General features: G+C 44.8%; 1 protein-coding gene across 1 annotated transcript in view; it reads right to left on the bottom strand.

The window, feature by feature from the left end:
* Window positions 1-13,478, bottom strand: part of ttc7a (tetratricopeptide repeat domain 7A) — a gene marked incomplete at both ends in the record, with an annotated part of 101,544 nt that overhangs the window by 77,330 nt on the left and 10,736 nt on the right. The window contains 5 exon segments of the mRNA XM_080782244.1: window positions 2,560-2,623; window positions 6,616-6,785; window positions 6,940-7,018; window positions 7,740-7,864; window positions 8,780-8,910. Of these exon segments, the coding sequence (XP_080638370.1) occupies window positions 2,560-2,623; window positions 6,616-6,785; window positions 6,940-7,018; window positions 7,740-7,864; window positions 8,780-8,910 (569 nt within the window).

The raw sequence follows: 13,478 nt of genomic DNA, 5'->3' as shown, positions 1-13,478 counted from the left end.
TTTTTTGGCTTTTGTGAAAGAGGGAGGGAGCCTGGACCACTAGGCCAGCAGGCACCAGGGCTTCTTTACTTTTAACCCATTTTGGGCAACTGGCGGCCCTCACCTTCACTTAATGCGGGCCGCAGGTTAATAAGTAGATTAGTACCTTAATGACTATCATTAAAATGTTATCGTCTTCTTTTTTTATGTCCAATGTATTTGTATTTAGTTCATAAATTCAACATAACTATAATTAAAGGCATTTGAAATTAAATAAAAATGTTACTTTTCAGGATTCCAATTCAAAAATAGCAAAAAGTTATTCAGGATTTAAATTCAAATGATAGCTAAATTAGATAATATACAAGCTCAAAATGCGTCGCACTGTGACGTGTTTTGAGCTTGTAGATTGGCTATTTTTGCTACAGTATTATGCAATGTTAGCCCTCTGGAGTGAGTGTGGAAATATTGTGGCCCTCGCAATGGTCAAAGTTGCCCACCCCTGGTCTGGAGGTCTGCTCAATATACAGGCAGTATATAGTCCGGGTGGCCATTGGTTAACCTTCTTTTATTGCAACAGTTCACACTGTCTTGCTGCTGTGTTCACACTAGAGATGTCCCGATACTGCATCGGGATCGGCCCTTATTTGTCATATTGGGTCATATCGGTATCGGACGAATATGCCAGTCTAACCAGCGATCCGACACAGGGGTTGACACTATGGCAGGAAAATAAAATGTCGGGGCATGTGTTTGCAAGTGCACATTTGAGTGAGGAGTCTGCTATAAACACAACACGAGATGTGTATATATAGCTAGATAGCTATAAAACACAACACGAGATCACAACACTGGTATCGGTATCGGCTACAACCAGGCCTGGAATTTCATCCTTTTAGGGGCAAGGCCACTTGGCCTTTAGTGTGGTCAACTTTTTGATGGCACAAGGCCGAGTGCCAGGGCATGAAGGCCATCAATTAAAAAATGATTTTAAGTCCCCGGTCATAATTATTTTAGCTTAAAGGTTTTTTTCAAGGCGAACATTGGTTCAGAACAGTGCTTCTTAAATAAATAATCACAGCTTTAAATAATAAAATATAAGTAGCTGCTGTTGTAAACATGTTTTGGGGTCCCAGTCCAGAGATGAAAATCATAATAAAATGGCCTAGGACCCTGTCAGGCTGTCACCCTAGGCTAATTCATATACATTTAATTTGGGGGTCCTTGAAATTGAAATGGGTCATTGGGTTAAACTGAGTTAATTCACAGAAAATACAATGACAGCCTACATAACTTTTGAATAAGGGCGTGGTTTAGAAAAGCCTATATTTTGTGCTAAACTAATACATTAAATAACATGGCATTGTAGAGAGGTTAGGTTAGTGACAGATAAGATACTTTCTCCATTGTGGGGCTGCACCGCTGCAGGACTGAGTGAAAGTGCAGCTTCAAATCCGTTTTTTGTTCTTACCTGGCTGGAGACTGTGTGCTGTGCACAGGGGAACAATTGTTGTAATTATATCCATGGTATTTTTCTGTAGCTATCCATAATGCGACGCAAAAGTACATTTCTGTTTGTTTTGGTGGGCTAGATCGATACGGTAGATTGGTGTATAATAGATCATCTCTCCTCCTCCTTGTATGGACAGCCACGCTGTTTCGCATTAGACAAAAATAAATCAGCTGGACCATGTCCGACCAGCGACCAACGTTAATGCATGTGACGTAGGACCGCCACACTGTCGCAACTGTAGAAAACATTATTTTGTTTTGAGTGATAGTTGCAGTTTGACCGGATAGCTAGATTAGCTACACTAGGCAGTGTGGGCTAAATGCCTCTCTGTTTACTCTGTCAGACAGTGTGTGTATGTGTGGCGCGGAGGAGGAGGCGCGCGTGTGTGTGTGTGTGTGTGTGTGTGTGTGTGTGTGTGTGTGTGTGTGTGTGTGTGTGTGTGCGTGTCATGAAGACCAGCGGCAGCGGAGGAAAAAACTGTAAAATGAACTTCTGTGGGCGCCGGTCGGGGGACCACGGCCACTTTGGCCGTATGGGTATATACTTTTTCGAGGGGCACACGGCCAAAGAGAGGGGCAACAACGGCCAAAGAGAGGGGCAACAACGGCCATGGCCGCCGTGAAATTCCTCCCCTGGCTACAACACAGAAATTGTGGTATCGGGATCAGATCGGGAACGGAAAAGGTGTATCGGGACATCCCTAGTTCACACATTGTTCTATTTCTCCCAAGGTATGGGAGTTTAATGTCGTTGGTCATTGTCACTGTCACAGACAGGGCAGCGCGTGTCCTATATACACATTACACACACATCGGACTGCTGTCTATAACATGCAAGGACTATTACTAATGTAATCACTGAATGTTTGCTAGTTTGTCTCTTCTGCGATGCTGGTGGAAATTCCCTTGATTAGGAAGGGGAGACGGGGGGCAGAGAAGGGGAGAGACAAAGACAGAAAAGAAAGAGAGATGTGCATGCGCACGTGTGTGCATCTGTGCGCGAGTATGTGCGCCTGTGCATGCACACGCGCGTGTGCTTGTGTGTGTGTGTGTGTGTGCGTGTCTCACCATGGATTCAGTAATGAGCAGCAGCAGTACAGCCTCCTCCACCACGTCTTGAGGACAGAAGCACCTGCCGCCCGGGACACACAGGAAACCGGAAGTAGGTGTGGCGGAAATGACGCACACAAAGACATATGCAGTATGCATGCGCACAAACACACACACACTCGTATTCCACGGCTATAGATAGTGTCTAGTTTCGGTCTCACCTTTGGCGCTGTAACGCAACCCCGGCCGCCATTGGTGTATCACCACACAACATATCTCTCAGGTATCTCTCTCTCTCTCTCTCACACACACACACACACACACACACACACACACACACACACACACACACACACACACACAGAACAACAACAACAAACTGCGGCTAGAGATTCCATATTTACGAATATGGGGCCTGAATTTCTCCCCCGGCCTTGCCGGCATGGCCCTATGTCATCATCCGGGGACGGATGCAATGATAATAATAATTCCGACGGCGAATTAGTCCGCCAACGTGGCTTTGTATGCGGTGAGGGTTTAGGGACAGCGTTAGTAATGGGGTGAGTCGTCGGAATAATGAAACAACGTTGTTGCTGACCCGTTCCAACTGGGGTCCTCGATTAGGCCACGGACTCACATTTGATAGTATACCATTCTTTTCTTTTTTTTTTATCTCTGGGACCCAAATCCTCAACCGGGGTGGTTATATTTGGTTTTCCTACATGTGTTCTATAGATATTTAGATCCTGTGTCTATAGGTTGGACACAACCTTTGACAGGAGTCCGTTTACATTTTCTTGATACATTAAACTCCCGCAGGAAACCTGGGTTAAAATCTGGGGTTAAAACAGGAACGTTGCATGACATCATCAGAATCCTGCAGACTATGCATTTTGGCAGGCCATCAAGTGGACAGGAGGAGCACTTGGCCTAACTGCTCTGGCCCAAATGGACCTGGACTAATACATAAGACATCTGCCTGCAATCTGGAGCATGCAGTGCACAGCTACTGTAGGAGCTGTCGACCACAGAATGGAGACAGACTCTAGAGTGTGCTAAGTACTTGCGCTGAATGCCAAGAAAATGGAGGTTATCACCTCCAACATCCTCCCGGACCATGACCCACCTCTAACGTTGGGGCGGTACTGCACTGACAGAAGCGGCTAATACCTTCAAATACACATGGGTCAACTTGTCAAAGCAAGCATTTTAAATGTAAGGAAAGCACTCGCATTGGCGGGCTGTGTGGCCAGTGTGAAAATGGTGCATGTACTGTCTGTATATAGTGCCTTTAACTGATGGCGGAGGACACCATGCAAGGCACATCGGGGGAGCAATTAGGGGTTCAGCGTCTTGCTTGTTATCTTTACCACCTGGTTTCAACGTGTGTTACTGTGTTCATGGCGCGCTGCGCTGCCTGTCATCAGCACAACAAGCTCAGCTGTAGACTATTTTGTCACGTTCCGTCGCGCTAATGAAGCACTAGATGGGATTATTATGTCATGTCAGCAGTCAGCACTATCGGAAGATGTAACCCAGGTAAAGTAAGCTGTCACTCTGCAAGTTTAACTTTTTAAGTAATTTCTTAATAGCCTGCAGGCTGCAGCCCTGTAGTCCTACAGATACACAGATACAGATTGATTGAAAGTGAAACATGCAAATTGATGTAAACTAAAATACATACAGATTGAATGAATATTTTACTATCAGATCGCTTGGGTACAGTTCAAAGACGCGTTTGGTGACGCTACGCATCACATAACATCTCATCGCATCATCGCATCCCCCCCCCCCCCCTCCCCAGCGAGGATAGTCAGTAGAACGAGGCTGTCCAGTCCCTGCCACAGACACCAGGACAGACACCCTGCCAGAAAACCTGTGCTGTGGGTGACGACGACAACAGCTTTTCTTGTTATGTTGCTAAGGAGCCCTTCTTGGCGCAAGATGATGCAATCTGCACTCATGGCCTGACTATTTATTTACATAGTTAGAGATGCATGAAGTGCTTTGAGCAGGAGAGGCTTATACTGTAAGTTATGTGAATCATTCACAATACATGGCTCAGGAGGTAGAGCAGGTCGTCCAATGATCCGTGGGTCGGCGGTTCGAATCCCGGCTCCTCCTGTCCACATGTCAAAGTGTACTTGGGCAAGACACTGAACCCCACATTGCCTCCAGTGGTTGCCACCATTGGTGTGTGAATGTGGGAAGTGAGGACGCTGGCGTTGACTGTTCGCCACTTCACCTCCCAATGTATGAATGAATGGACCATTGTAAAGCGCTTTGAGTAGGCACGTAGTGCATAGAAAAGCGCTATAAAAATGCAATCCATTATTATAATTAAATCTAAAAAGAAAAACTAAAATCACGACCCCCTCACGCAGCAATATGAAATATAAATATGACGATATTTCTATATCTCGTAGCGTGGCACAGAGTGCACTATGAGCTTGTAGATCTGCTATTTGTTTTTAATAATTTTTATCCCACGATTTTGTAACCCATTTTTCACCCCTGTGTCAATGATCTAATGTGATCCTGGGCTCTACACACCCTCCGCCAACCTAGTCCTCATATATGGGGGACATGGGGAGAGCAACGGACTTGAACGCATGCTTACTCATTGCTCCTTTACACCTGACAGGGGACAGTTACCCTGGTTGGACGTAGCGCATGGAAGGAACACGTTATTCCAACCAGTTCCTTTCCCCTCCATCAGGCACCCCGGCTGTAGAGTGATATTAGTCTGGCTTATTAGCCAGGCTACCCCGGCTGGCCAGGGGGAGGCATTTTAGAGACCAGGATTTAGAGCTTACGGCACCTGGTATTCCCAGGCAGTCTCCCATCCAAGTACTGACCAGGCCCTACCCTGCTTAGCTTCCGAAATCAGACAAGACCGGGCATGTTCAGGGTGGTATGGTCGTAAACTGCTATTTTTCAATAGCTAAAGTATAACATAATGCTTAAAACACCAAAACGGGTCCCGTCCTGAATGGGTTAAGTATCAGTTTATTATAGGTCTAGAGGGTGTTTTTTGTTTAGAAATCCATGTCGTTACACCGCATCTCCACTATAGCTAAAGAGTGCTGGGTTGTGCCCCGAAAATAGCTGATCTACAAGCACTTGTAGATCTGCTAATTTAGCGATTTTTGCCTGACAGTGCCCTCTTACGGGATGTCAGCCCCTGCCTGTCTCAAACACTCTGTGCTCGTGTTGCTTCCTCACCCCCTCCACCTACCCACCTGCTGCCCTCCTTCCTTATCTCCGTTCCTTCACTCTGTGGTCGAGCCCAAAAAAAAAAAAAAGAGGCATTTACAAGATGCTATCGCAGCAGGCGCTTTACAGACTAACTGGTTTACACGCAAGCCGGCCTGGCCGCCCCAGCACTACAACAGCCCTCGTTATAATACGTTCCTCGGGGTCAATTCCACTCCTCTCTTTCTTCCCTCTAATCCCAGAGACATAGATGTAGATGTGTGAGCGTGATAGTGTGGGATAGGATTAGTCATGTGCTGCTAAGTGTTCTCGTGTACACAGCTAGGGCCCTAATAGAACTGAGCAGAGCATTGTATATATCACAGAGAAGTAGAGTGTGTTCCTTCTGTCCATACTTAGCTTTATGTGCGTTTGGGTATGTGTTGCATTTTTTTCAGTGAGCAACCTTGTTGGCTGAAGTACTCATCATCTTCCTGCATCTCATTTTATATTAATTATAAATCTCTATTTCCTACCTATTGGTTCTGTTTTGGGGATATATTAAGACTGCGCGCTAAGCACCGCCTGTCACGTTGCCATGCAGGCTGTCCTGACGACATTATGGCCGAACTGCATTTTTAGCGAAGGTTCAATAAGGAAGATCTTAACCAACGCTTTCATTCGGCCTTCCAGCACTATCATAGCTCGTCATTTCCGTTCTCACACTGTCAAAATCTGTTCACAAATCCTAGCACTTTGCAGCAGCCAATCAGGTGATTTGACTCCGCCTTTAAATATCACTGCCTCTGACACTTGCATTAACGGTAATTAACGGAAAACTCAGCGGAGAGAGGGAAAGAAATCTAAAGAGCAACCAACCCGTCCGAGGGGTAGCGTTGGGGTGGTTTGACGGTGGGGTACAGGGCGTCCTTGGGGGCGGCGGCCCCTTCCCTCTGAAGCCAGGCGGAGGGCGGAGGACCCAGCGGGGCCCAGTAGCTGTCCTCACTCACTGAGCTCAACAACACCTCGGCCAGCTTCATCCCTGTAGACTGCATGGTGGGCAGACACAAGATAATGCCTTGAATGGACTGCAACCCATATATTTATTTGAAACGATAGATTAGGGTTGTGTGAGTGATTACCTTTTCTGTGTGTGCGTGCGTGCGTGCGTGTGAGAGAGAGATAGAGAGAGAGACGACTCACCTTCCTAAAATTCTGAGACCCCCGTGATTCCACCACCCTGAGGACCCGCCGCAGCTGGTGAGCGCCCTGAGCCAGGTGCCTGACACACACACACACACACACACACACGCACGCACGCACGCACGCACGCACGCACGCACCCACACGATGCGACACATTGTGAGCTTGTAGATCGGCCCTTTGTATACATTTGGAAACTTGAAATGAGATATTCTATACATAATGAGTACTTTTACTTTTGGTGCTTTAAACATACATTTTCAAGCCAATAATTTTGTACTTTTACTCAAGTACATTTAGATTTTTCCTTTTTTTTCTTTTCTTTTTTTTCTATATTTTCTACGTTGCATTATTGAAACGTTTGAGTAAATTTTTTCCACTACTGCACCTAGTAAGCTGCCCAGCCTGAAACCTCATAGTGAAACCTCGATGGGGGAACAGTCACTATGTGTGCCACCCTGACCTACTATGCCACTCACAATTCCAAATGCTGTGCCAGTTTCAATTTCTAGACGCTAAGCCATGGCAACACTGACACCTCCTGGCCACTGGCAGAACAGAATGTATATGGACCACAGGTTCATTATAGTCTCTCAGTACAGACTGAAGAAAAGAGGGCGCTGTTTTTCCTTCATTTTTTTGACGATGGGTTCTCAGATTGCCGTTTCATTTAATGGGTAGTTCCGGATCTCTGATTAGGGTCTTGACCCGCATGTAGGGCTCCATCTTGAGCCACACGTGCGTGGGTGCGTGCGTGCGTGCGAGCGTGTGTGTGTGCGTGCGTGCGGCTGTAGACTCACCCTCTCTGTAGCATACACAGGTAAGCGCTCTGCAGGGCCGCTTGTTGGAAGTAGCCCAGGTCCATTTCCACAGGGGGGGACGAGAGGCTGGCCTTGGCTGTTTTAGCATGAGGCGTGGTCACCATCTGATGACACACACGCACGCACACACACACACACACACACACACACACACACACACACACACACACACATTATACGTGCTATTATAGTTTATAGGTATGTTGAAATTAAAATGACACAATGATGACATATATATGCTTTACTGTCAGCGAGTGGGGAGTCTATACCAATCAAGCACAGGCTGGACGAAAATAGCCTCGCTCACAACTCGTCACGACGTGACAGACATGTTGTGAGCTTTGCAGATGTGGCTAATTTCAAACCTAAGACTATTATCATCCTATAGCAGCATGTATGTATGTACATAAAACAGGTACTAACAACGCAGCACAATGAGTATGAACACCGGAGAAGTATAGGTGTCTAATTGAAATGGAAAATGCAGCTTGCGGTTGCGGTACATACGGGCAGCTAATATTTTTTACAAACACACATACATGTTATGAGATACATATTATATACATTATATTTGAGATAACCACAATTATGTTGTCATAATCATCATAATCGTTTTCATGTTGAAAAATGTGCATACATAGAAAAGCAGAAATAGCAGATCAGCTATTCCCTTTATAAAGTATAAAATGTATACAAATGTCAGTCATTTCTTGATATAGTTCAGTTATTTGTCATGCACTTTTTCATTATGAAGCCTAAAAGGTGGGCCTAATGAGGTCAACTCCTTTCACCTGTGCAATTTCCAGCCTCTGCCTCAGCCAATTGAGACTCAACCAATCAGGCTCTGCCAGTGGGCCGAATTGATTCCCAAGTACACTTTTCAGTTTGCAGTCTTCACACACACACATGCAGGCACATACACAGATCTCCATGTGGGCCACCAAACGGGTGCTATGACTACGTATATCATTAGGTTCCCAAGTAGGCCGGTGGCCGACTAGTTCTAATAAATGACACACCCTATCCAGTTCCTGCAGGAAGGACAGGGCAGCATCACAGGCCTGGAGGTAGCAGGACAGGCTCTCCTCCTCTCTCTCCGACAGACGCACGCGGGACACCGCAGAGACCAGCTGGTGGTCCAGGGACAGACCTGAGAGACAGAGACATTTAGGTGTCTTATATAGCGGGACACCGCAGAGACCAGCTGGTGGTCCAGGGACAGACCTGAGAGACAGAGACATTTAAGTGTCTTATAGCGGGGACACTGCAGACATCAGCTGGTGGTTCAGGGACAGACATGAGAGACAAAGACATGGGTGTCTTACAACAGCTAGGGCTCGTCAATGCTTTTCAGGCCAAAGACCCTTTAGCTAAGAGAGAGACAAAGCAGGGATCCTCCCATTACAAATACACTTTTTCACAGATTTCATGTATAACTTCATAGACTTGTTTGACAGCACTATCAGTGTATGTTGGATTCAATACTGTCAATACTTCCACCAGGGTTTCTTCCCCCACATAATTTTAAAACAAATTAATTGCTTCAGATTCCTAAACGTTAAACTGGGACCAAAAAAGACTTCTTCTTGCCCTGAAGTGGGAACCAAAGTGGACGTGTCACTATTCAGGTTGTGTAACAGTCAACAGACACTGAGACGAAATGATTTTATTTTGAAAGGCTGTGCAGGCTCACAGGAAGCACACTCACTCACCAGAGACACAATGACAGATAAAGAGCCCTGTGTGTGAGTAGGGGGAAATGTTTGGAACAGATCAATGAAAGAAGTCTAATATCATCTGAGGAACGTTATGAAACGGACACCCAAATGGATCAAAGTGAGTGCAGAAAAATATCACATATGTGAAATTGAAATGGAACTATTTGGATTTTAATTATTTGATTTATTTGGTTTAGTGGCTTTCCTGAAACTCATATGGGCGTTGATGCCATGCTTCTGGGACGCGACATACCAGCCTACACGGATAGTGCAGTCTACGCGCTGTGATTGGCCAGTCGCTGTGATTGACAGCCTAAACCTAAGCCCAACCTCAGTAAAACTATACCTAAACCTAACCCTAACCCTAACCTTAACCTCAGTAAGCTTAACTTGCCTGGGGGCGTGGTTATAAACACAACCCGTGTAGGAATTAGTATGTAGCTTCTGGGACACCTGGTAATGGCAGTATAGCACCTAGCTGGAAGAGGGAACAAGGTGAATAATGTCATTTTGTCATTTATGGTTATTTGTTTCTGTCGTTTTATTCTTATTGTTTATTATTGTAATTGGTATTTCCTCATGTGGTTTTTGGTATGCACCTTCTATTGGAAAAGTATTTGTTTGACAGTTTATCTTGATTATGTGTTTTGTGCTTGTTTTTAGTTTTCACATTGATTACTAAAGAACCATCGTACATCATCAGTCGGCTTCAACCTCATTTACCAGCTCGGTCTGCTACAGGTAGGAAGATGACTTGACTGTTCTTTTTTCCCTTCTATACCAAAATGCCTCACAACGCCAACGTTGGGAGCTTGTAGATCTGCTAGTTTTTGGCTAAAGTTCCCCTAGGGATGCTAGGGTTCAAGTGGTTACGCTAAAATAATATCCTATCACATTACCTCCTGTAGTAACTCTAAGGCCCCCCTAGGGGGTCCCGGACCCCCTGTTCAAGACCCCTGTTTTACAGGGAAGGATTCTCTGCGGTTAGAAGAGATACATGAGACAGACTGCACACAAACACAGGTCCAGAGCCTGGGAATCCAATCCATGACATTGCATTTATGTCATGTGTATTCAAGATACAATCCACAGCTTGTTTATGGGAATAAAATGTTATTTTAAACGAACCGTATGGTAAAACTAACACAACTGCGGTGGTTGGAGGTGGTCTACCGATTGAGACTTTCATATCCTGTGGTTGAACTCGCCTGAAACTCAAATGGAAACGATGGAAACTCACATTCCCAAAACTCTCTCTCCGTTAAAGCCCAAACAGCAAGAATTCAGGCACATGCGTGGGGGGGGGGGGGGGGGGGGAGACCCGTGTTTGGATCCTGTGTATAGGACATGAAAGTTACAGATTGCAGTTTTACACTGCCTGGGGATAATCTAAAGTAATTATTTAAGCAATTCTGTTTGGACAGTGGAGTGGAGTGAAACAGAAAATAAAGACTAGATGACATTTACCAAAGCAAGGTTTTGAGCCAAATCCAGGATGATGTTATTTATTAAGTGGTCAGTGCACAAACTGGATGATTCCCTACCTCAGGAAAACCACGGCCAAGTCCAGCATGCCAGAGCAAGCTGCTGAATGCAGTTACAACTCAGTCACACCAGCCCCAAAGATAGAAATAGAAGACAAAAGGCCACAAAAGGAGAAATATCACTCCAATTTATAGCTGAGAGACAGAGCTGAAGCAGGGAGCCCCTGCACTACAATTGTGTTGCAACTTTTTCATAGATTTCATAGACTTCATTGCCTATCAGTGAATTCATATTTTTTTTGTTTATTTCGGTCTTTTAACCCTCAATACCCTCAGTACTTTGGTCTTTTTCCCCTATACACAAGACCGAAATAGCCGATCTACAATTTGTAGATCTGCTATTTCCGGCTAACGTCACCCTCAGAATAGGGATTCCAGGGTGGTTACTGTAAAAAAATGAAACAAACACAAAGATTTGGCGACTGCCCTATAGTAACTCTGAGGACCCCCTAGGGGTCCCGGACCCCCTATTGAAGACCCCTGCTCTATAACATTTCACAGTTCACAACTGGGCAACAATTCCTGGAAAAGCCATGGCATTCTTTTGAATGCTAGTGTTTTCCATGCCTGGAAACAGGATAGGAATCACGTCGTATACTCAAACTCGTAACCCCCAACCTCAGTTTCTTCAGCCAGAAAGAAACATTATCAAAGGAAATCATTGCTGCTTGCTTCCAGTTTGCGAGTATAAGGACCCAAACAGCACATTTCCTGATTATATTAAGACATCCAAGTGCACTGGACTAGGACATGACCTAGAGGAGTGAAATCAGCTATTCACCAAAGAAGGTAACGTTTGTATAACATGATGCGTACATCAATGGAAATGTACTATAAGGCTTATGACCTGCCATTGGTTTTACAGAAGTGTTTTGCCTGTACGGTAATACTTATTTTACCCTGTATGGCTGTATCTGTACTTTAACTGCTGCTTCCTCATGCCTCTTAATTTCCCCCACGGGATCATCTATCTAATAGTGGAAACACACAACTCTGAGTTTGGCATGAAGGAAAACAGCAAAAAAATAATCCAACAGTCCTTACTGACTTGTATCTAAATACAGCTCCAGTAGTACTGTGAGCTGAGAACATGACTGGCTTGCTGCAGGGTAGGTATTTAGCAGACGCTCTTAATCCAGAGCGATTTACAATAAGCAAGAACAAAAAAGCATGGCAATACATCACATGCATAAAAGGTAGCTATCATGAAACATGCGTAAGCTAAGACGTAACATCTATGAAAATGTGGAATATCTATGAAATGAAATCAAAGTGGGTGAAATTCTTTTCACTGCTAGAGCCGTAAAAATCTTCTCTTATGGGTGTCCCTGGCTTATCTTTTCAAATGGGGGTCCGCGGACTATTACGTGTCAGTTTGGGGGTCCTTGACATGAAAAAGTGTCTGTCTGTCTGTCTGTCTTATGTAAATACAAGATTGGCAGTAGTAGAGAATCATTGTTATTTTTAATTTCCTGGTTACTCTACTAGTGGTGACGGTGGTGCTATATTGCGCTTCGTTGCTGTTGGGACAGAACACTTTGTTTCTATCATGAATGCCCTACTTCATCACACTACAGCAAAAGTATACACTGTATAATGCATCACATACATTTATACAAGTATGTGCTTAAAAAGCTTTTAAAATAGAGAAATGGAAGCGCTGCAGGAATCAGTCCGTGGCTCTTATAAGATGGGTGCTCTTTGGTGATACACAGGGTTACAGATAGACCCTGACGAAGACCTTGTAGGTCGAAACAAGTTGGTCATTCTTTGTTGTCTTGCAAATAAATCATATTTATATTTTTTCACCAAAGAAGGAGTGCCTTGGAATACTTTTTTCTTTGCAAGTCTGCATTTTACACCTTTTGGAAATTAAGCACCCGTTTCGACTGTTATCGATAGACAAGACCGCAGTGATCACTTAGGATCAGTACCATTGTTTTCAACGAGTATGGGCTTGCTCTGCCGACTGAAAAAAACCCCCAGACAGGATTAAGGTTGGCGAACATGCGTTAATATTAGGACCGCGCTGCGACATGCTTGCAGTTAAGTTTAGGGGAGGGTATGAGGACTAGGAGGCTTGTCGTTTTTAGTAGGCAGTAGACCAAAACGACAGGATTAAGGTTGGCGAACATGCGTTAATATTAGGACCGTGCTGTGACATGCTTGCGGTTAAGTTTAGGGGAGGGTATGAGGAGGCATGTCATTTTCAGTAGGCTCCCAGCATGTCCAGTAGACCTGACTAGAACGATAAGATCGTTTAATGTGTCATCAACGCCAATCGCAGCCAGTAGGGTCCAGACTACATGCAGTAGGTCCGATCGGCTAGATAAGATCGGCGTAATAAGTAACCTACTGGGAATTATCGTTGATTTTCGGTCGAAACGGCTCAAATTAAGCACACCACCTTGTACCACCTTGAAGATGGTCTATATGTGCTTGTGACTAAATAACTA

Source organism: Protomyctophum bolini (genome assembly GCF_963924005.1).
Source record: "Protomyctophum bolini genome assembly, chromosome: 14".
In the NCBI taxonomy this organism is placed as follows: domain Eukaryota; kingdom Metazoa; phylum Chordata; class Actinopteri; order Myctophiformes; family Myctophidae; genus Protomyctophum; species Protomyctophum bolini.
Note: the sequence above shows the minus strand (reverse complement) of the source record. Positions and strands in the feature narration are given on the sequence as shown.